This window comes from Marmota marmota, unplaced genomic scaffold (assembly GCF_001458135.2).
Source record: "Marmota marmota marmota unplaced genomic scaffold, marMar, whole genome shotgun sequence".
Classification (NCBI taxonomy): domain Eukaryota; kingdom Metazoa; phylum Chordata; class Mammalia; order Rodentia; family Sciuridae; genus Marmota; species Marmota marmota.
Window position 1 is genome coordinate 56,799,849 of NW_025999968.1, and position 22,663 is coordinate 56,822,511.

General features: G+C 34.9%; 1 protein-coding gene across 6 annotated transcripts in view; it reads left to right on the top strand.

Annotated features, from left to right (window-relative positions):
- The window catches only part of Ttc3 (tetratricopeptide repeat domain 3), a 117,939-nt gene continuing 95,276 nt past the window's right edge, over positions 1-22,663 (top strand). The window contains exons 1-10 of one of the 6 annotated variants that reach the window (XM_048803665.1): positions 7-43; positions 12,362-12,516; positions 12,981-13,023; positions 13,341-13,491; positions 14,163-14,247; positions 15,806-15,859; positions 16,805-16,925; positions 19,198-19,283; positions 21,238-21,332; positions 22,491-22,553. In XM_048803665.1, the coding sequence (XP_048659622.1) occupies positions 12,373-12,516; positions 12,981-13,023; positions 13,341-13,491; positions 14,163-14,247; positions 15,806-15,859; positions 16,805-16,925; positions 19,198-19,283; positions 21,238-21,332; positions 22,491-22,553 (842 nt within the window). In that variant the 5' untranslated portion in view covers positions 7-43; positions 12,362-12,372. Of the gene's footprint in view, positions 44-4,696; positions 4,790-8,345; positions 9,800-12,361; positions 12,517-12,980; positions 13,024-13,340; positions 13,492-14,162; positions 14,248-15,805; positions 15,860-16,804; positions 16,926-19,197; positions 19,284-21,237; positions 21,333-22,490; positions 22,554-22,663 lie in introns of those variants that run through there. The other 5 variants (XM_048803664.1, XM_048803666.1, XM_048803663.1 and 2 more) reach the window with 5 other exon arrangements.

Genomic DNA, 22,663 nt, shown 5'->3' on the forward strand with positions numbered 1-22,663 from the left:
GCCCCGGGAGCTGGGCCCTCCACACCCCCTCCGTGGGTGTGTGGTGAGTGTGGGTGTGTGCGCGTCGCCCCGCATCCCTCGCAGAGGTGCCTGCTGTGTGTGCGTGGGCCGGTGCCCGGCGCTGGGGGGTGTGGCCTCTTCTGTCTGTCCCGGTGGGTGTGTCCCCCTTTTGGTCCGCCCCCTTCGCGAGCTTGGGCCTAGGGTGCCTGTGCGACGTGGGGGCGGCCACTGTGTGCGCATCCCCTTGCAGCCCAGCGCCCCGGTCTCGGTTCGTGCGTGGGTGACACCTGCTAGGCGCGCGTGCACGCGCCCGTGGGTCTCCTCCTGGTCCCCCTTTGTGTAGGTGGCCAGATTTTCTGGGAGGCGGCGTGGGCGCTCACGGCCTCGGTGGGTGGCCTCCCATTTTGTCACTGTTTCCCTCTGGGGCGCGCGTCCTCAGCGCGCGTGGCCGCTCCTGCTGCGGTCGCGACCCTCGCCTGGCGCATCCGCCGCGAAAGTGTGCGTCTTCGCGTGGGTGCGGCATAGGGCCTGTCGCGTGCATGATCTCATGTGCGGGGATGCGTTCGCGAGTGTTCGTGAGCGCGCTCGCGCGCGCCCTTGCATGTCTGCGTTCTTCGCGTTCTAGACACCTGTGTGGGGAGAAGGGCAGCCAGTCCAGAGCCGGCCCCGTGCGCAGGGGATTGACCAGGGAGGGGGACGCCACCCCAGCGCTCCCGCTCCGCGGTTCCTTCGCTGAGCCTCCTCCTTCCCCAGAACGCCAACGCGAAGGGGGAGGGCATCCAAGGGTCTGGCGGCCACCTGCTCTGCAGTGTCGGCGACGTCATTTTGGCCAGTGGAGCCATACTGTTCTGGGGACAGAATAGGAGACCTATTAGGGGGAAAAATTGATCAGAGACATGGGTGAATGGAATGGTACCAGTGAGTTGTTCCTTTTCCAGAGGCGCCCTAGATTCCGAAAGCACTTAAGATGCCAGCTCCTTCCAAAATATGTGTCCCTGCCAGCCGGCAAATGCGTAGTAGCTATCCCTGGACGTTCTCGATGTGGCGTTCACATAAATTTCTTTCTGTTCTGCCCAACGGTGAGGGAAACGAGGTAGAAATCTTAATTCCTCCCCTTGGGAGGAGTAAAATCACAGTTTGCTTATGATTACAGTCCTAGTTAGGACACCTTTTGTTGAAAGAAATTTGTATTTTAGCATCAGGATAGTGGAATTTATTATAAGGACATATGGGAAAAGAAACTTCAAATCCATTAGGGACCCACCTACTACTACTATTATTCGTTCCTGCTTTGCGCTCAAGGGCTGCTGTTTGGTGTGTCTCTGTTCTGCGCAATTTCCTATTCTTGACTAATTTTCCATTCTTTTTAATTTGTGGAGCATTTTGAATATAAATGGAGATCTAATCGATGATTTAGATTTTACAGTTGTAATTGTTTTGCCAGATTTACTTCAAATCTTTTTTGTAAAAAAATAAAATTCAAAGATTGTGGAGGTACTTTCAGTTCCTCCCCCTCCTTACCTAGAGATAGCCACTGTGTTTAGGTTTGTGTAAATCATTTCTTTGCATATTTTATACTTTGCTCACGGTGAATCTACAAACATACATTGTGTTGTTGGATTTTAAACTAATGATATTAAACTACGTGTGTCTTTTTGCAACTTGCTTTTTTCACCCAGTATCACATTTAGAGATTTCTATATGAATAAATTGAATGATCAGTTATGAATAATCTTTGGTGAATTCATTTTAATTCCTGGTATAGAATTACATTGTATGAATATACCATAATTTATACATTCCCCTATTGATGGACTATGAAGTTGTTTCCAGTTTTTGACTCTTTAAAAACAGTCCTGCAATAAATATCTTTGTACCTGTCTGCTGTGCACACATTTGGAAGTTTCTCTAGGAAGTATATCTGTGTAGTAGATTTGCTGGGTAGAAGTATGTGCATCTTCAATTTAAACAGATATTACAGAAGCTCTCAAAGCGGTTTTACCAATTTTCACTGTTGGTATTGAGTGAAAACACCCATTTCCTCATATCCTTGCTAACACTATGTTATTATACTACATTTTTTTGTCTTCTCTTTACTGACCAGCTTTCTTATGACTAGCTTGCTGTTGCATTTGCTTGCAGTCATCTAGGCTTTTGCCTTAGCCCTGTGTCAACCTATGAGTTCCTGTCTCAAGTTAATTAGCTCAATCTTTAATGCATTTGATCCTCAAAATTAATTTCAATGAACATTTATTATGTACCTAATATTGCGATGGTTGATGTAAAGATAGGATTTCCATGATATGTTATATGTATCTCTCAAGTGGCAGGTGAGGGGAATTAATTAAAGCATTTTTTTTTATAAGATGAATGTTTAAAAAAATCTTTTCTCTTTATTTTAATGTAATATTTGATATATTGAAAATGTGTAACATATGCAAGCTGTGAAGCAAAACAATAAAATGAACACCTGTGAATCGACCAGTTAATCCAAGAATCAAAATAACCAATATTGAATGTGTTCACCCAAAAGGTGATTATCTTGAATTGTGTGTTATTCTTTGCATTTAAAAAATACTTTTTATCAGATTTGTAAATATCCCTCAACAATGTATTGTATGTTTTCTGTGTTTGGAGGAAAAAAAAAAAAAGAAAGGAATTACTGGGTGTAGTCTTTGGGAACATGTTTATTTCATCCAATGTTACATTTCTAAGGGTCACTGATATTGAGAATGGATGTAAGTCTTTAATTTTTACTGCTGTGTAATATTCCACAGGTGAATATAACACAGCTTATGCATTCTCCTATTGGTGGGTGTTCTGGTTGTTGAGGTTTTGTTACTTTGAAGAGTCTTGTATATACAGAGTTGAAAGAATTTCTTTTAATTTTTATCCTGGGGTATATGATTTTCCAAGTAGTATATGGGAACAGGAGATGTTAATGAATTTCTAGATCATTAAATTCTGTATGTGATCGTTCTTGAAACTGTTAATGCCTGAGGCCAATAATAGAGTCCTGCTGGTTCAACTTTCACACCTTCCCTTTCATCACAGTAGTGTTTTACATAAAACAAACCACATACCTACAAGGAAGAACTAGGGAATAGCCCCAAGTAGGAAAACTCTGGAAAACAAAGAGGTAATTTAAAATACAGTGTATAGCATTGGGGAAAGCCATCTTTAATTCAGGCAACACCTCTCCATTATTTCAAGAGATGCATGTCCAATAAAATTTCACTTTTCTATTTAATTATCAGTATATATAGCTATTTTGATTAACTGTATGGTCATTAATAATTATGCATTTAAAAGAAACATTCATTTTAGTTTAAAATGCTACTATAATACTCTATAAATTCATCATTTGCAATTATTTAAGCTTGATGCCAAAATTTTTTAGATGTTGCTGTAAAATGTGAATGATTTTTCAAAAGCATTTTTGGTGGTTTATGAGAGGGAAAAGAAAAATAGCAAACGTAAGCTGTTTGCTAGAAGTGGAATTGCTGGGTCAAAGGGTGTGTGAATATTCAACTTTATGAGTGATTCCAGGGTTTGAAGTGGTTGTACCAGTTTATATTTTGGCCAAAAGATTTTTCAACTTAGATATTTTCATCAGCAGTGTGTAAGTTGATGTGTATCCTCTCCAATACTTATGTTAGATATCCTAATATTTGCCACTGGAATGGGTATGATATGATACATCGTTGTGGTTTTAATTTGCATTTGTTTGATTGTTGAGTTTGAACATCTCTTCATATATTTATGAACCATTTATATTTTCGTTTTATGAAATACCTGGTTATGTCTTTTTATCCATTTTTTTTCCTATTGAGTTGTCTTATAAAACTGGTAACAGATCTTTTATTGATTATATACATTGTAAATATCTTCTTCCAGTTTTTGGCCAGTCTTTTTACTCTTCATGGTATATTTCATTCACTCTTTCTTAATTTTAATGTTCAGTAACTGAAAACTTTCCTTGTTCTGGGTTTATAAAGACATTCTCCTGTGTTTCTTTCTAGAAGTTTTAAAATGACACTTTTCACATTTAAATTCGTAATCCATCTGAAATTGATTTTTCCTTTTTTGGAATCGTGTTAGTGATTCACATTCATTTTATCCCTTCACGTGGTTCCAGCCCCTCAGTCACTAGTGATCTGCTGTACTATTTCTTTTATGTTTGGCTTCTATGTGCATGATGGGTCTGTTTCTGGTTTGCCTTTCTGCATCACTTGTCACCTGTTCTGTATCATTTGCAATCTTTTTCTGTGTTGATACTCATACTGTCTTAATCAATAATGCTATCATTTTACCAGAAATTTTGATATCTGGGGAGGACTTGAGTCTCAGCTGTTTTTGGACATTTGGATTCTTTAAGGATCAGTTTGTTACATGAGACATGAAAAACCCTTTGGGACTTAATTGAAATTCATTGAGTAAGTTCTAGGGAGAATTAAAACCCTGAGGATTTTGAGAATATAGTATTTTTATTTATTTAGGTTTTCAGTGTCTTTTAATACAGTTTTATAATTTTCTTTATAGAGATTATTCACTTTTTAAATGCTGATCCAATGTTTTAAATTGTTGTTGGTATTATAAGTGCCAGTATTTAAGAATCTATTTAAAAAAATTTTTAACAGATACAACATTTTTTATACCTTTATTTTTATTTATTCATTTTTATGTGGTGCCGAGGATCGAACCCAGTGCCTCCTCGCACATGCTAGGCAAGCGCTCTACCACTGAGCCACAACTACAGCCCCAAGAATCTATTTTCTGACAATTATTAGTAAGTAGCAATTTAATGTTTTTAATATTGCTTTTTAGTTATCTACTTGATAAACTTCTAATATTTCTAATATATTTCCTGGGATTCCATTTTTATGTGAATAATTATGTCATTTGCAAATGGTGACAGTTATTTGCTCTTTTATTTATTAATGTTCTAGCACACTTTTAGATCTCTGTTCAATGGAGGTGATTATGGTTATTCATTAGAAGTGAGTCATTATAATGGGCTTACAGATCTTATTCCCAATTTTAAAGAGAGTGTTCTCCCATAAAGAATAACATTTTGCTATGAGCTTTTGTAGACATCTTTGAATGTGTCCAGGAAATCTGCATTTTGTCATGTTTTTCAGCATCTGTTGAGAAATATCTCATTTTTATTTTTCCTTTTTTCCCCCTGTAATCTGTTATAAATATAATGAATTTCAATTTATGGGTTTGAAAATTCTTTATTCTTGAGATAAATCCAAACTGGTATTGATGGATTATCTGTTTATGAACTCCTGGATTGAATTTGCTAATATTTTCTTCAGAGTTTTTGAATCTTTTTATAAATAGAATTCTCTTTTTCTTTATTGACTACTTGATTCTGGTATTTAGTTTATACTGAACTTATATATTGAATCAGCAAGTAGTTCCTCTTTTTTCAGTTGTCTGAGAGAGTTTGGATTGGTCTGATTTGTTTCTTAAAAAAATTGGTGAAACCTATTTGAAAATGACCTAAATTTAGTATTTTCTTTGTGGAAGCTGAGTAGTCATTAGCAGTTGAATGGTAGTAGGAGTGTTTAGGTTCTCTATTTATTTTAGTTTTAGAAATTTGTCCTTTCATTAGCATGTTTAAAGTTTATTGGCATCAAGTTAATAATATTTTAATACCCCTTTCCATCTTTTCTTTATTTGGATGTTCCCTTTTCTCATTTTGAATATTATTTATGTCTGACTTCTCTCTCTGTCTCTATTTCTCTCTTTTTCTCTCTCTTTTATTATTGCCAAACTTTATTGCCAAAGTTTGTCTGTTTTATTAATCTTCACAAAGGACTAACTTTTTTACGGGGGCAAGGGGGCTGCTAGGGATTGAACCCAGGACCTTGTGCATGCTGATTTCCCCCTTTTATTTATGATTTTCTTCCCTTTCTTTTCTTTTTCTAACTTAAATTGCAAGTTTTAACATCAGTTTTAGCCATTTTTGTTTTCTAGTATAAGCATGTAATGCTATAAATTTTCTTGAAATTCATTATTTTCTTCATCTAAGTTTCTAATGCTTTCATTAATTTTCAGAAATTAAGTTCTTATAAAAAGTTCAATTTTTATTTTTTTTGGCTTACTATTTAGAAATGCTTTTTGTTTGTTTGTTTGTTTGTTTTGTCTTGGTACTGGGGATTGAACCCAAGGGGCTTAACTACTGAGCCACATCCCCAGCCATTTTTTATATTTTATTTAGAAACAGTCTTTCTGAGTTGCTTAGGGCCTCGATAAATTGCTGAGGCTGGCCTTGAACTCACGATCCTGCTGCCTTAGCTTTCCCAGCCACTGGGATTACAGGCATGTGCCACCGCACCTGGCATGTTTTATCTTTTCAAATGTATCTGCATTAACTTCTTCATTGTTTTAATTTTCAGGTGTATCTACGTTAATTTTTTTTCACCTATGTTGTTAGAGAATGTGTTCTTGTTATTCTTTCATTCTTATTTTTATGACCTTATCCAGAGTGAATTCTGTAATTTTCCTGTAATCATTAAAGATAAGAAATTGTGTTGTTCTGTCTTCATTAGTTTTTATCATATCATTAATTGAGAGGAGTATGTTGGAATCTTCTGTTACCTTCTAATAGACTTTTTATACTTCTAACAGTTTTTGTTTTTATGTATTTTATTAGCTGCATACAAGCTTAATATTTTCTCTTAACATATCTACTCTGTTGCGATCCTCTCTATTCCTAATTTTGCTTTTTTTGACTTAGAGTCTTTGGTGGTAATTTATCTAGAATGTGCTTTTCATTTGATTTTCACTTTTTTCATATTGCTGGTCTTATCTTTCAGGCCCATCAGACAATCAGTGTCTTTTAATTGGTAGGATTAGAAGTTCCTTTAGTTCAAGACTCTTGATTGGTGGTCAACTCAGTTTTTATTTAAAACTATTTTTTAACCCTTTTCTTAAGAGAATGTGGGAGAATATTATGCAAAGTCTGCTGCTAGTTTTATTTATGCTTTTTATTTATTTATTTATTTATTTATTGGTTGTTCAAAACATTACAAAGCTCATGATATATCATCTTTCATACATTTGACTCAATTGGGTTATGAACTCCCATTTTTACCCCGAATACAAATTGCAGAATCACATCGGTTACACACTCACATTTTTACATAATGGCATATTAGTGACTGTTGTATTCCGCTACTTTTCCTATCCCCTTATGCTTTTTTTTTTTTTGAAGAAAATATCTTTTTCTTATAGCTGCATTGGATTTTGTCTTTGATTTATATCATTTTATTTCTAAGTTTAGATGGAAATTAATTTTTTTATTCTATTTTGGATACTTGATGTTTATTCTGAATGTTGTCTTTCATGAGATCTAGAAGATTCTGGAGCCTTGTATTCTTTAAGTATTGCCTCTTTTTTATTTGGACTGTTCTCCCCTTCTGGAGTTTTAACTGGCTATATGTATGTGTAACTGTTTCTAGATCACTTACTCTTCCCCCATCATACTTTTCATCTTATTTCTCCTTAGTAAAATTTTTAGTGCTGGGTAATTTCATCCTTCTTATTGTCTAGTTTGCCATTTTTCTCTTAGGTGTGCCTAATTTTCTCTCTAATCCCCCATTTTTTTCACTTTTAACAATTATATTTTTAATTTCTCAAAGTTCAGCTTGGTTATTTTTCATATATACCCAGTCATTCATTGTAGTCTCATGTTACTTGCTCATTTTTGTAGTTATTCACAGACTGTGTCTGGAAATCTCAATGTTTCTATCCTTAGGGGATCCAAATTTATTGCTTTTCCCCCCATCTGTTGTCTGCCCCTCATGGTGGCTTGTTATTTCCAGGGCTTGGTGATCCCCTATTACAAACTCTAAAGATCTATTTGGTAGAAATTTGTGAGAGTCTTGAGAGTCTAACTGGAAGTTACTTTTCTTTCTGAAAGCATTTGTATTAGCTCTGGTTGGGAGACAGGAGTTTAATTTGACCCACTTTTCAGTTCTGACGTTTTGCTTCCGGTCTAGGGTTTACTGTCCTGAGAGAGTCTCCTGAAATATATTTCTGTGAGCAGAAAGTACTTAAAAGTATTTAAAAAAAATCCAAGATCTGCTTTTCTACTACTTACTGCTTTTGGTTGCCAAGTTCCTGTCTAAAAGGTTGCTGCTTTTTGGGGGGAGAGGGTCTCCTGAAATGTATTTCCATGAGCTGAAAGTACTTAAAAGTATTTTTAAAAAATCCAAGATCTTCTTTTCTTGCATTGGTAGTGTCCTTCAGAATCTAGTTCATCATAACTGATGTGATCAGAAGTGTATTTTAAGATTAATTTTAGTAATATATTTAGCTTGTATTAGAAAACTATTTAGCTTGTATTAGAAAGTATTTCTTTATGTTATCAATTTTCTATTGAAATAAATTTTTTTAAAAAATTTGTTTAAAAGGGAGATATTAAATAAATAATAGTATAGGTGGCAAGCAGACTGCACAGTGTATCCTCTGGACCCATAGTGACCTTACAGAGATGAACCTGTGGTGATCAAACAGTATAAGAACTGTGTCAGGAGTGGGCAGGGTGCTCTAGGCTTGTAGAGTAGAAGTGCAAAAATAAACTTGGTACTGTGGAAAATGCTTCCTAGAATTGAGTGTCAAGGATTGGTAGGCACTAGGTAGTCACAGAGTAAGGTTTGTTTAGGAATGATGAGCAGTTGGGTATGACTAGCTTCCATGTTATATGTCACGAAGTGACTGGAGATAGAAACAGGAAGAAATAGGATCACATGAAACCTATGCTTATAGTAAGGAGGTTGGACTTTATTCTGATAATGAAGGAAAGCTGTTGAATGATTTTCTGCTGTAATATTATATGATCAGTGTTTTAGAGGATACCAGGTTTGATAGTAAACCACAGTTAGGAGATCATTTATGCATTTTTGAGAGGAATAAAGGTAAAGGTACAACTAAGGCAGTGGCACTGGACATGAAGAGGTATGTGTGTGCTAAATTTAGATCTTGGGGAAGAAGAAATTGAGGATTTAGTGGTCAGTTGGATAGAAATGTTGAGGAAAATGGGGAGTCTAGATTGACCCCCAGATTTTTGGTTTGAGTAACCATGTGGCATGTAGAGCAATTAACTGATAAATAGCATACAGAAAGAGGAAAGAACTTGGTTTCATTTGCTTTTTTTTTTTTTTTTTTTTTTTTTTTTTGAGGAAAAAGTTGTTTGTTTTTAAACTTACTGAAACTTACTGAGGGGCTTGTGGGACATCTTGGTTAAGATCCAATAGCAATTGGCACAGAGGGTCTAGAAGTTAAGAGAAGGATTTGGGATTTTGGCATTTGGCAGTTTGGAAGCCATTGTTTTCCTACAGTACCATATGAGATAATTTTAAATGGTACATGGATAAGCACTTGAAATTTTTTAATAGTTAGGATTTTATGTGTGTGAAAAACGTAACTTGTGGATCAAACCTATGACATCATGGACATTATCACTTAGGCCAAGTGAGTACAATGAAAGGAAAATATTAGTAAAAATACATGTGATATATGGAAATGGCAACAATCATGGTGAAGCTATGCAAATAAAGTTCAGAAAGTGCTGTTTTAAGCCCTGGGTATGGTGGATAAGGTCACCAAGGAAAGAGTAAGAGTGAGAAGAAAAGAGAGTTGACATTTGGGTGGCGGGGAATGGAGAAGAAGAGCCCATGAAGGAGACTGAGGAAGAGCAGCCAGACGAATAGGAGGAGAACCAGAAGATGGTCTTTGGAGTCCAAATGAAGAGTTCTGAGAAGGAGGAAGTGGTCTTCAGCGTCAAGTAAGTTGTAAGCTGAAAAGTCCTCTTTGGATTTAGCAATTAAGGTAGACCATTTAGTTGGAAGCATCCAAACAGTAGTTTAAAAAAATTAATATTAGTGTTAATAATAGCTGGTATTTATAGCATTTCCTACATGCTCAGTACTCTTCAAAGCACTTTATACATATTAACTAATCAATTGGGTAGGTAGTATCATTATCTCCACTTGATATGATATGAGGAAACGGAAGCCCAGAGAAGTGAAGAAACTTGCCCAAGGTGACACATCAAAGAAATGGGTGAGTCAGGGCTCAAGCCCAGGCATTCTGGCCCCAGAGTCCATGTTCTTAACCATTTTGCCACATTGCCTCTCTAGTTAAAACAAAATAGAAAAAAAAAATCATGCCAATATTATAATTACAGTACAATTGGTGCTGTTTGTGGTATCATGAGATCTGCCAGACTTAAATGACCAGCGTCATGGCTGAGTCAGCCAGTGGTTTTGTAATCTGTGCCATGATGGCGATATGTGGGCTATGACAGTTCTTGGCTCTTTCTGTATTTATAACAAAAACATTTGTAAGAAAAGTGAATTAAAAAGTATATATATTTCTTGAGATAACATTTATCTCATTTTATGTGCCTTACTTTGGGTACTATGATGTCTATTTTTTTATGGCCATTGTTCACTTTTATAGTTAAATTCTTTGAACTTTGGAAATATTGTTCATGCAGAATAGGACAAGTTCCAGACATTATAGATAGCCAGTCTATTTATAGAAGATCACTAATGACTTTATTGAAAACAATTTCCTTTGAATGGTAGAAATGGAAACCAAATTGTAGGAACTGAAAATGAGTAAGAATGGAGGATTTGAATAGGAGAAAAATGAAGAAAAGTTCTTGATGAAGTTGAATGGCTGTAAGAGGAGACAGAAGATGCTAGCTGTAATGACCCTTGATGTGGTCAGAGGGAAGTTGAGTGAGTGAAGGAATTAAAAAGTGTTTTAGACATGGACAGTGGTCTCAAGTTGTGGCCCTGAAAAAGAATAGTCTGGTGAGGTAAACAGTGAAATTCAAGGCTAGGGTGTTGTCTCAATGGGCCTTGATATGGTTGGAATAAGTGATGGAATTTGGAGGAGGAGAAGAGAGGAGGGGAGCTAGTTGCCAGTGTCCTTAAACATGACAGTGCCAAGAGGTAAATAGCTGGCAATGACAAGGAAAATTGGATGTAAAATATAGTGTTTGAGAAAAGAGACTTTGGAATCAGAAGGCTGAGTGTGGATTTTTTCTAGATTGGTGACCTTGATCAGATTACTTAATTTTACTGAGACTATTTTCCCATTTTTATAGTGGAGATGTTGGCATGTTGGCATCTACTAAGAATTGTTATGAGAATGAGATGATGGCTTGTAAAGCACTTAGTGCAGTATTTTGACACATTGTACAAGGAGTTTGCTAGGAAGCCTGTTACTGTTCTTCACTTTAGATATTACAAGGTTTTAATACACTAAATTGGATATAATAAGAAGGATTTATTAAAGAAATATTTCAAGGACTGATGGTGGTCTTGCTTAGGAAAAAAGAAGCTTTACTAGTTCTAATCATAATGGGATAATAGTGAAAGTGAAAAGGTGTAAGAAATGGTGTTAATCATGGTGCTGGTGATGGTAGAAAAAGAAAGCCTTTATTTGGGCAAGAGCTAGAAGTAGTAAAATGAATTTTTCAGTGATATTTAGTGTAGCTGTTCTGAGAGCTCTAAAAATCCTCATTATTGAACTTTTTTTTCAGGGGAAAAAAACACAAAACCTTAGTCTAAAACTCTGGCCCTAGTTTCCCTTTTCTCCCATTGAAATAAATATTTTTAAAACATGTCTCTTGGTAATGTGAGGTTTTTTTCCTCCTTTGTAGTCTAGCAGTGCTCTGTGTTGTGGTAGTTGGGAGACTATTAGAAGAAGGTGTAGTTACAAGATGGCATGTCTGGATGTGGACATCCATTCATGTCTGAAGGTCTGGAAGAGATTTGAAAGACTCACCCTGGACCACTCCGGTCCTGCCCCTTTGTCCAAGATGGAGAGACGCTGAGAGACACATAGGGGAGTATGAGCACTGATAGGAAACTGTTTCTCAGTGGTAAGGATTTAGTTCAGGCCAGGAAATTGAGAATGTAGCATTTCATGTATGGTAAAACATGGGATGCAGTAAAAGCAGGTGGAGTAAGAGTGCAGCAGTGGGAAGATGCCTTTCTATTTTGAGCAGTCATTTGAGGCTTACTGTATGCTAGGCACATACAAAGAAAATAACAGTGCCCTTATCTTCCATCTAAGGGATACATGTAAACAGATAAGTTCAGAGTAGTGATGGTGAATATCTGAGTCTGAGGAAAGGAAGAAGCAGATAAAACTATTGGGAGAGAATGGGGGGAGAATCACAGAATGGGGACAAAAATCAGTGTTCTGATTGGAGTTCCTTGAAGCATAGGTTTTAAGTATTTTTCAGTTATACTGTAGAAGCCAGGAAGAATGCTGCTCATGTCATCTCAAATGATTTAATTACTGAATTGGATGTATGTTATTTCCTTAGGATTGTGTGCCATGGACAGTTTTACTGAGGGAGACTTCACTGTGGCGGATTATGCATTGTTGGAAGATAGCCCTTACGAAGATGATTGTGTCTTTGCTCCTGAATATACGACGGATGACTATGTTCGTGTGACTCAGCTTTACTGTGATGGAGTGGTAAGTAGGTTTGTTAAATTTTTGTTTTTGACATGGTATATCCTAAAGGCTTTCTGATTTAGGGCATTTGAGTAAAGATTTTGTGTGTGTGTGTGTGTGTGTGTGTGTGTGTGTGTGGCTATGGGTTTTTATAAGAAGGAACACATGCTTTTGAAGAGGTTATTCTTCAAAAGAAATAAGCAGTGCCTCAACAATAAGAATAGATTTCAGAGAATAAATGAAGGCATGAGGTGGCTTTCTGAGAATTAGAAAAACTCTTGAATAGAGTTGTAGAAAGAAACTCAGGAAACATGAAAAAGGCCTTAAATTAAGACTCACTGGCTACAGATATATTCAAAGCATATAAGTAAATGTATATTAGATTTTTTTCAGTTTAGTTCTGCTAATCCATTGATTGAAAGTCAAAAAGTATACTTGTGTATTTTACTAGTTGCAAATCAAAATAATTTTCTTTTTTTTTTTAGGGTATGAAGTATAAAGATTATGCCCAAAGCGAGAAACATTTAGGTGAGCATGTTGACATATTAACGTTAATTTATTGATGGACCACAAATGGAGGTGATTTATCTAGTCATATCAACAAATCAGATTTATATGTCTTCTTAAAAATAAATTCTTACTATTTTTTTTTTCCTGGAAACCAAAATCTTTCTTTGTAAATTGAGTTTTAGCCAACACTTAAATATTCTTAACATCTAGCAGTTTAAAACATTAATTCATTTCTTGTCTTCTCATATCCGTTTTTACCTTTTCTGTATAGCAGTGTTGATTCATTAAAAATCAGGGCACAAATATTAATTTTAAACTTTTTTATTTTAATTAAGAATTTGACATCTGCAATATATGGTGTAGTAAACCACTTTCTGTCCTGCAAGATTACTGTGATGCCATTAAAATATATATCTTCTGGCCACTTCTTTTTCAACATCAGCACAGTTCTGTAATATCACGATTACATCCCTGTGTGGAGACCACGTAAGTCACTATATGTTATTCTTTTTGGATGAGCAGTGATAAGCATATTGCACAGTGCTAAGGAATGCCAAGTACAATGGAAGGCTTATACCTCATTCTTTTTTTTTTTTTTTTGGGTGGTACTGTGGGTTGAACTCAGGGTCTCCCCCGTGCTTGACAAGCTACACCTTCAACCCTTTTTAAAAAATTTTATTTTGAGATGCAGTCTAGCTAAACAAAGTTTAAGCTGGCCTTAAACTTGAAATCCTCCTGCCTCACCATCTGGAATAGCTAGGATTTTAGGCATATGCCACCACACTTGGCTTACTCTTCATTCTTATGTGCTGTTCAGTTTTGCTTTTGTTTAACAGGTAGAAAAAGTAAATTCTTAGAATTTGAATATGAAAGAAAATTTATAACATTATAATGAAATAATTCTGAATAGTATTAGATGGTAGACTTGAAGTTAAGTCAGGAAAAATTAAAATAGTTTTATAAATGTCAGTGGTATAGAACTGAGAGAGAGAGGATATATGGTTTGGTCCATTTAATAAACTTCTTACTTATGTTACCTAGAGTGGAGAAAAGAACTGAATTTTTTTGTCAGATAGCTTGTAATATAAGCATAAAATTCAGTGAATTTGTATATATGAGAATGTAATCTTTCCAAAAATAAATTTGTCTTTAAACAGTTCTCGTGCCTCTGAGATAAGTTTGAAAAAATTACAATATCTTGAGTTGATGGAAGATATTGTGGATTTGGCAAAGAAAGTTGCGGTAAGTGGTAGAATGTGGCCCCGTCTCCAAAGAATGTAAATATAGAGTGTCAGTTGTTAACTGTTAACTGTTAACTGCTATAAACTGTGTTACCAGTTTATAGCAGTTAACAGATAAGCTTTTTAGTTTTCTTTACCTGAGATTATTCTGCTGTCAGAATGTGCATGGTATGGAAGTGATAACGTTGATGACCAATGTCCTGGTTCTGCCATGCCATAATGGACCAGGACAGCTTCTTGATATTAAAGGAGAGAAATTAGAATTTGTCACAAATGAAAGGGGGCCCTGGTTCATAGAAACTTTAATCACAGGTTCTAAAAGTAAACGAACTCCGTCTTTTGACATAAAAACATACCATTATTGACAAATACTTTGCCTTTGGGATAAAATTTATCAGGATAGATTTGAGGAGGTGTCTTTGTACTATGGTGATTTTCTCTCTCTCTCTCTTTTGGGGGTGGGGGATTAAACTCAGGGGCACTCAACCACTGAGCTACATCCCCAGCCTGTTTTGTATTTTATTTAGGGTTTCACTGAGTTGCTTAGTACCTCGCTTTTGCTGAGGCTGGCTTTGAACTCGTGATCCTTCTGCCTTGGCCTCCTCTCTCTTTTAAAAAGCCATTTGATAATTTTTCTTATTTCAGTTGGTTATGGAGCCAGGTGTTATACTTGTTTTTCTTCTGACTGTGAACTTAAATTTAGAAAGCATTCTGGTGTTTATTTCTGCTGATAACTCATTGCAGTAACATACCAGCCAATGTGCCTTGTTAGAAAACCTAGGTCTAATGAACTTTAAAAATCTACACATCTAAAATTTACACAAAATCAGTTTATTACTAGAGCCTTTTGGAAGACTTTTGATGAATTCTTGTTTTAGAGCTCTTAAGGGGTAAATTGATCATGTAAGTGCTTGTGGAAAATATACTACTATGTAATACAGTTACACATCATTTAATGATTGGGGTACATTCTGAGGAATGCACCATCAAATGGTTTTGTTGTCTTCGTATCATATAGTATACTTACACAGACCCAGATGGTGTAGATTAGTCACTGGATGTGGCCTCTTAATGCAATTAAGAGACAAATCGAACACAAGTTGTGACTGCTGCTGACATATGGCATGCTACTTTACAGTGAAGTTTTTTTTTTTTTTTTTTTATTTCAATAAGTAGCAGTACACTCTAAAATAACAGTTACATAAACCAGTAATGTAGTTGTTTAATATCATTATCAAGTGTTATACATATATATAATTATCTGTACTATAATATATTTGGTAGTACAGTAAGTTTTATATCAGCATCACATAAGCTTGTGAGCAGTACATTTTATTGTGGTATGTATGATGTCACCATAGCTACAATATCATTAGGTAATAATAATCTTAAACTCTGTTATAATCTTTGGGACCAATGTCCCATTTGGCTCATCATTGATGGAAAATGTCATTATGCAACACAAGACTATTCCTAAAATGGAGATTTTTTTTTTCTATTACAAAATCCAAGAATAAGGAAAAAATGCTTTTTTTGTTCTTTTTTTTTTTATTTTGCAGAATGATTCATTCCTTATCGAAGGCTTATTGAGAATTGGTTATAAAATAGAAAATGTAAGTGTTAAATGTGGAAACCCAGCTCACCCACTGAATAAATGGCAGTCACTCACTGCCCATTTTCCCATGTATTGAGACCATATATTCAAAGTTATATGTAATATTTGGTAGTATGGTTTCTATATTTTACTCAGGTAATCTCATTTTGCAGGTTTGCCTCATTACAATTTTTTACCCATATATGTTACAAGTTTTTTTCTTCTCTTTTAGATTGTTTTCCTAGCATATATTCCCCCAAATGAAATTATTAGGTCCCCAGTATGAATATTTTTAATGTATAATTACTAGGTAATCCTCAGATGCAGTGATAAACCAAATTTTAATGGTACTGGTGATAGAAATGTCTTCATGTTTCCTTTAAGCCTTATACCAGCAGTGGCAACTCAGCTATTTAATTTCTGAGGTTATTTCATACATTAAAAGAACAAACATTTCTGTTAACTCTTGACCCTTCATGAGAATCATTGCTCTGAGCATCCATTTGCCTAGCCATAGTCTTGATTATCTCATAATAATTCTTTTTGCCACAGACTATGTAAAATATGTAGTCCCTGTGGAGAACTTTAATCTATACCTTTAATCTTAGGGTAAAGAGGGAAGTCCTAGTCTAATTGAGATTTGAGACTTCTTTTCTACCTTGTAAATTTGTACTCTCCTACTGCAAAGGACAGCCTTTGACCAGGTTGTAGACCTCAGCTTTTAGGTCTGTAATCATTGCAAAAGCATTTTGAACTCTGAGGGTAGCCCGAGGTCACCCAAAGATGGAACACGTGAGTCCACAGTTTCTGTTAACTTGTATGTTGTAGTCCAGTTATCCTCTATTGTGTGATGGAGTAATGAAAATACATAAGTTTTGTATAAAGGTTTGAAATACTGATTAAGATAAATATATAATGTCACAGAATACTTGAGTATCATTCTTCTTTCCTCTTTTTGAAACAGAAAATTTTGGCAATGGAAGAAGCTTTAAATTGGGTAAAATACACAGGCGATACAACAATTCTACCTAAATTAGGATTAATTGACAATTGTTGGTCTATGTTAAGTATTTTCTTCACTGAATGTAAGTATAAGTTCTTTAAATTGTTAACTCAGTTTTTAAAGGTATTGTTTGGGAAAATGGAATATATAATTATATGATTTCTCATTTATTCTAGCAGCATTTAAAAAATATTTTTCTTTATAGTGTTTTTCTTTATATGAAATAAAAGAACTTTATTTTTTTATTTCCTTTATTTATTTATTTTTATTCTTTTTATTAGTGACAGTAGAATATATTTTGACATATTATTCATACCTGGAGTATAACTTGAATAAGAGAACTTAAACCTTACAGTTAGTTTTATCCTGTTTTTTACCATTCAGATTATTGTGGCATCATACTTTAAAAATCCTATCTAATAGTTTTCATAAGTTATAATATGTAATACTCAAATAAAGAGCTCACAACTGGGCCCATGTCTTTTTATTCATATGAGAAAATAACAGAAGCTAAAATTATGATTTTCATTTTCTTGATAAATCTGCTATTCTTTTATGTATGGAGAAATAGCCTTACATATTTCTCTAGTTTTCTGAAATGTTTTTCTTCCTTCCTTTCTTTCTTTCTTTTTTTTTTTTTTTCTGTGGTGCTGGGGATTGAATCCAGGGCCTTGTGCATGTTGGCCAAGTCCTCCGCCACTAAGCTATGTCCCCAGCCCTGAAATGATTTTCTTTAAAGCATTTGAATATCAGCAGTAAATTTTTTAGAGTATACTTTATAGGAATCTTGACACAGAAAATGTTTTGACTCTTTAGTTGATGATAATCCATAATCTGCAATCTCCATTGTGAAGAGGGAAGATTTGTCTATTGACTTAAATAATAGAGAGGAATTAAATAAAGACAGCTCTTTCTATTAGGCTCACTAGATAGTGGGATGTATTATACTGATAGAGGTTATTCTCTTCATTGTTTTGAAAGCCTCTGATTCTGGACCAGGTTTTAGGGTAGAGGTGGAGAAGCAATATCATGTATTGCCACTATTGTGGGCCCATTTCTGATTCTCTCATAATAGCCCTGTGGGGTGGCTGTTATTCTCTCTTTTTTTGCGGGGGTACTGATGATTGAACTCACAGGCCCGACCAGTGAGCCACATCCCCAGCCCTGTTTTTTTTTTTTTTGTATTTTTATTTTTTAGAGATAAGGTCTGTGTTGCTTAGTGTCTTTGATTTTGCTGAGGCTTGCTTTGAACTTGTGATCCTCCTGTCTCAGCCTCCAGAGCCGCTGGGATTATAGGTGTGCACACCATGCCCAGCCTATTATTCTCAATTGTAGAAGTGAACAATCTAAGACTTACAAGGTTAAGAGAGATTTCTACAGTCTAGTAAGTAGTAGAACTTAGATAAGAAGTCAGGTCTCTGACCTCAAAGCTCATGTTTTCCTCCAGCAACCTTGTTCTGTCCCTTAGTACTACTTTATTTGGTGACCTTCCCAGTTCCTTCTTGAATCTTAAATTTTAGGTATTCCTTTCATCCTAGAAATTAATGTTTTGCTAGAAGCATAACTGTTAGTCTGTTGCAATAAAAAAATTTACTATATTTTAAAAAATCCTTTTTATATAATAGCTTAAAATGTAGAAAATGAGGCCTGATAAACTTTTCACAGTTTGGCTATCTAACTGTGTTTAAATTAGTTTATTTTATAAGAATATTTTTATAAGGATTTTTGTAAGAATAGTATTTTAAACTTCTTTTTGTTAACATTTCTTTTTTTGAAGAGTCTACTATTCATTTTAAATACTCACTTATTATATTGAATACAGTTTATTTATTTGTGGTGCTGAGGATTGAACCCAGGGCCTTGTTCATGTGAGACAGGCACTCTACCAACTGAGCTCTATCCCCAACCCTATATTGAATACATTTTGAAAAATATTCTCTAGGGTTTTATTTTTATACAATTTTATTGAACATTGTACCTGGTGTACTATAGATATTTGATAATATTTGTTCAATTGACTTGAGTAATTATGAGACCTATTTTGAATATGTTATGACAAAAGTATTTGTTATAACTATAGTAACATAGTGTAATAATAAGTGGTTTTCTTTAATTGTTAATAAAAAGAGATTAGGTTTACTGCAAGCATCTGTTTTATGCAACGTTTTATACGTTTTATAAGTTGTTTATTTCTAAAATATTTAATACACATGAAAGATTATAAGAAACAGGGTATTTAGAAAATATAATAAACTTTATGAATTCACCTACTTAACCTAAGAATTAGAATTTTGTGAGTACCAGTTTTTTTTAACAAATATTCTCTCTCATTCTCTCCTAAAAATAAAACTTAGACAAGTATCACATAACTAAAGTTGTAACGGAAAACTGCAATTTACTTGAAGAATTTAAAACCCAAAATTGTGCGGAGTGTATGGAGGTGAGGATAAATATTTATCTGTAAATATATATTAAGAGTTGCTTGTTGGGGGAGCTGTGGCTGTGGCTCAGTGGTAGAGTACTTGCCTAGCACTTGTGAGGCACTGGGTACTATCCGCAGCACCACATAAAATAAATAAATAAAATAAAGGTATTATGTCTGTCTGCAACTAAAAAATATATTTTTTAAAAAAGAAAGAGTTCATTTTTGGGATAGAGTTGTGGCTCAGTGTTGGAGCACTTGCCTAGCATGTGTGAGTCATTGAATTTGATTCTCAGCACTGCATGTGAATAAATAAAATAAAGATCCATCAACAACTTAAAAAAAATAGATTTGCTTGTTAGAACTTTTAACAGTCAGAGGAAGTTCATTAAAAAACCTGATGAAGGTGGGGATGTGGCTCTGTGGTTGAGTACCCCTTGGTTCAATCCCTGGTACCAAAAAAAAAACAAAACAAAAACCTGTTGACAGTATCTAAGGAACTACTTACTGTAAGATTTAATAATACGTTTGATGTAAAATTTTAATAAATTTTGATTTGGAAGAAGAGAGAATTCCTTAATCTGGAATTTTTAATGATTTTAAAGCAGTTAATTGAAAAATTAAAAATTTGATTTTTTATCATCCTTTAATGATTTGAAGAAATGATTTTCCTTGATAACATTTTTATTGAGATGTAATGTAATTCACCTGTTCACTCAGAGGAAATAATGATTCTAATTCAAGTTTAAAAAAAATATTTTTTTTAGGTTGTAAATGGACACAATACCTTTATTTATTTATATTTATTTTTATGTGATGGTGAAGATCAAAGCCAGTGCCTCATGCATGCTAGGCAAGCATGCTACCCCTGAGCCACACCCCAGCCCCTTAATTCAATTTTTAAAAAAAGACTTGGGGAGACATTTAATGTTCAATTAAGTTCTCTAGAGCTATTGATATCTAATTTATTTTAATTAATTTGTTTTTAAAAATTTGAATTGAAAAGTTTTGAATATATCAGTAACTTTTTTTTTTTTTTGTGGTGCTGGGAATTGAACCCAGGGCCCTGTGCATGAGAGATGAGAGGAAAGCACTCTACCAACTGAGCTATGTCCACAGTCCCCCAGTAACGTGTGTTAGTAAGAACACACATGTTCTTACTAACCTGCCAGGTGATTTTTGGTAGTTAATCTAGTCAGTATTACCTTTATTACAGTTTATATATTTTTAAGCACTAAGGTTTATTGAATAATATCACATTTGCTAACATAAAGTTAAAATTCTACTTTGCATTTCATTTTTAGTTTGCTGTCCCATATGGAAAAATATATTTAAAAATGGGTCTGCCGAATACTGCACGTGAGGGAAAAATTATTTTAGAAATTATTCACAATGTGTTGGTTTTCCTTGCTTTTTAATATTTCTTAACAAGTTAATATGGAGTTATTAGAGAAAGGTTTCTTTTAATATACATTTGTCCCTCAGTGTCTGAGGGAGATTGGTTCCTGGATCCTATCTGATACCAAATCTGCTGGAGCTCAAATCCTTCATAAAAAATGGTATAGTATTTGCTATACCTTGTACACTTGCTCCCATATACTTTAAATAATCTCTAGATCACTATATAATACCTAGTACTCTGTAAATATTATGTAAATAGTTGTTGTACTGTATTGCTTAGGGGAAATGACAAAGAAGAAAAGTCTGTACATGTTCCTATAGACCCTTTTTGGTCTTTCCAAAAGTTTTTGATCTGCATATGGTTGAATCTGCAGATGCAGAACCCATAGATATTGAGGGTCAACTGTACATCCCAAAATATTGGATATTACATTCTCCTTTTCTATATAAATAATCCCCTAGCTTATTTTTGATATTAAAGATGGAAACCCAGATCCATTTTTCCTAGGTATTGGTTTCTTGATTGTCTTTGGAGCTAATTGATGGGTCTTCTTTCACCTTGGTTTCTCAGCAAGGAGAACTAATGAAAATGAAAGGAAATGAAGAGTTTTCCAAAGAAAGATTTGATATAGCTATTATCTATTACACCAGAGCCATTGAATATAGGTAAGAGCAAAACAGAGCAATGAGATCCTTTTTGTGTGGCAGCTCAAGTTAGAATGTTAGCATAAATAAAAATAAGATCAAGAATTGTAGAATTTTCCAATTTGATATGCATAATAGATTTTTATTTTTTATCTTTAGTTATTAGTAGCATTGGAGGTAACCTGAGTATTTGGAACTGATTAAATCCTGCAGTTCAAGCAAGTCAGGTGCAGTGGTGAATTTGGTTCTGCCTTGCTCCATTTTCTTAAGGCATTCCAGCAGAGTCACCTGTTATTGTCTTTTTCTCATTTTGCTGTCAACTACTTCCTTCTAAATTATTAACTGATCAAAAAGGATTAGTTCCTAATACTTAAAATGCTACCTACTTAGGAGGTTTTGCTTTCTTAGAGGAAACTTTTAAAGGAAAAATAGTTGGAATGGTTGAGGATGCATGTGTTCTTTTCTACCTGAAAAGAACAGCTGCTGGAATTTTGTAGTCTTCCCCCCAGGTGTGCTATTCTGTTCCTAATGGCCACTTCAGGTGAGCCACCTAATATTATAGCAGCCTTTGAAGGTTGGGGTGTATGTAACTTCTCCCTTTCCTACCTTCTCCCTTTCCTACCTTGCTTGTCCCCAGGGGGAACGAATCAATCGAGTCAACATGCTGCCCCAAGACTGCTACTCTATTCTATTGAGAAAAAGGTGGAAGAAAATAATTTCTGGCTTTATACTGTCAGACAAAACTAAAAAGATCAAAATTTGAAATGAAGCTACTTAACGTTACTGTTGCAATTTCCAAGCTCCTTTTGCCTGGAGTTCTTTGTCAAGGTGGCATATCCCTGACATAATGATCCTGTCCTCTCTAGTTACAGCATACATTGTAGTTGACTAACTTTTTAATAAGATGTCTTATTTGATCTTGACAATAGTCCTGTAAGCTGGACAGAGCAAGGATTCTCTTCAGTTTGAACACAGGATAGTTTAGGTTGTGTTTTAAAGAAGGCTACTGAGGAAGTAATGAAGTGAGATTTACCCAGTTAAGTTCCAAATCTTGTATTCTTCCTGCTCTACCATGAAGATGTAAAGTTTTAAAAAGTTTTTTCATGCCTGTTTTTAGTGTAATGTATGTTTATTTCATATGTAATGTCATTTACTGACCAAACGTTACTTCTTTTTAAGACCTGAAAACCACCTTCTTTATGGTAACCGAGCTCTTTGCTTTCTTCGTACTGGACAGTTTAGGTAAGTTGGTTAAAGTACCACAATCATTGAATTGTTATGCTAAATGCCCATTTTGGGGGAGACATTTCTGTTTCATAGGTATGCAAGACCCCCCCCCCCCTCTTTTTTTT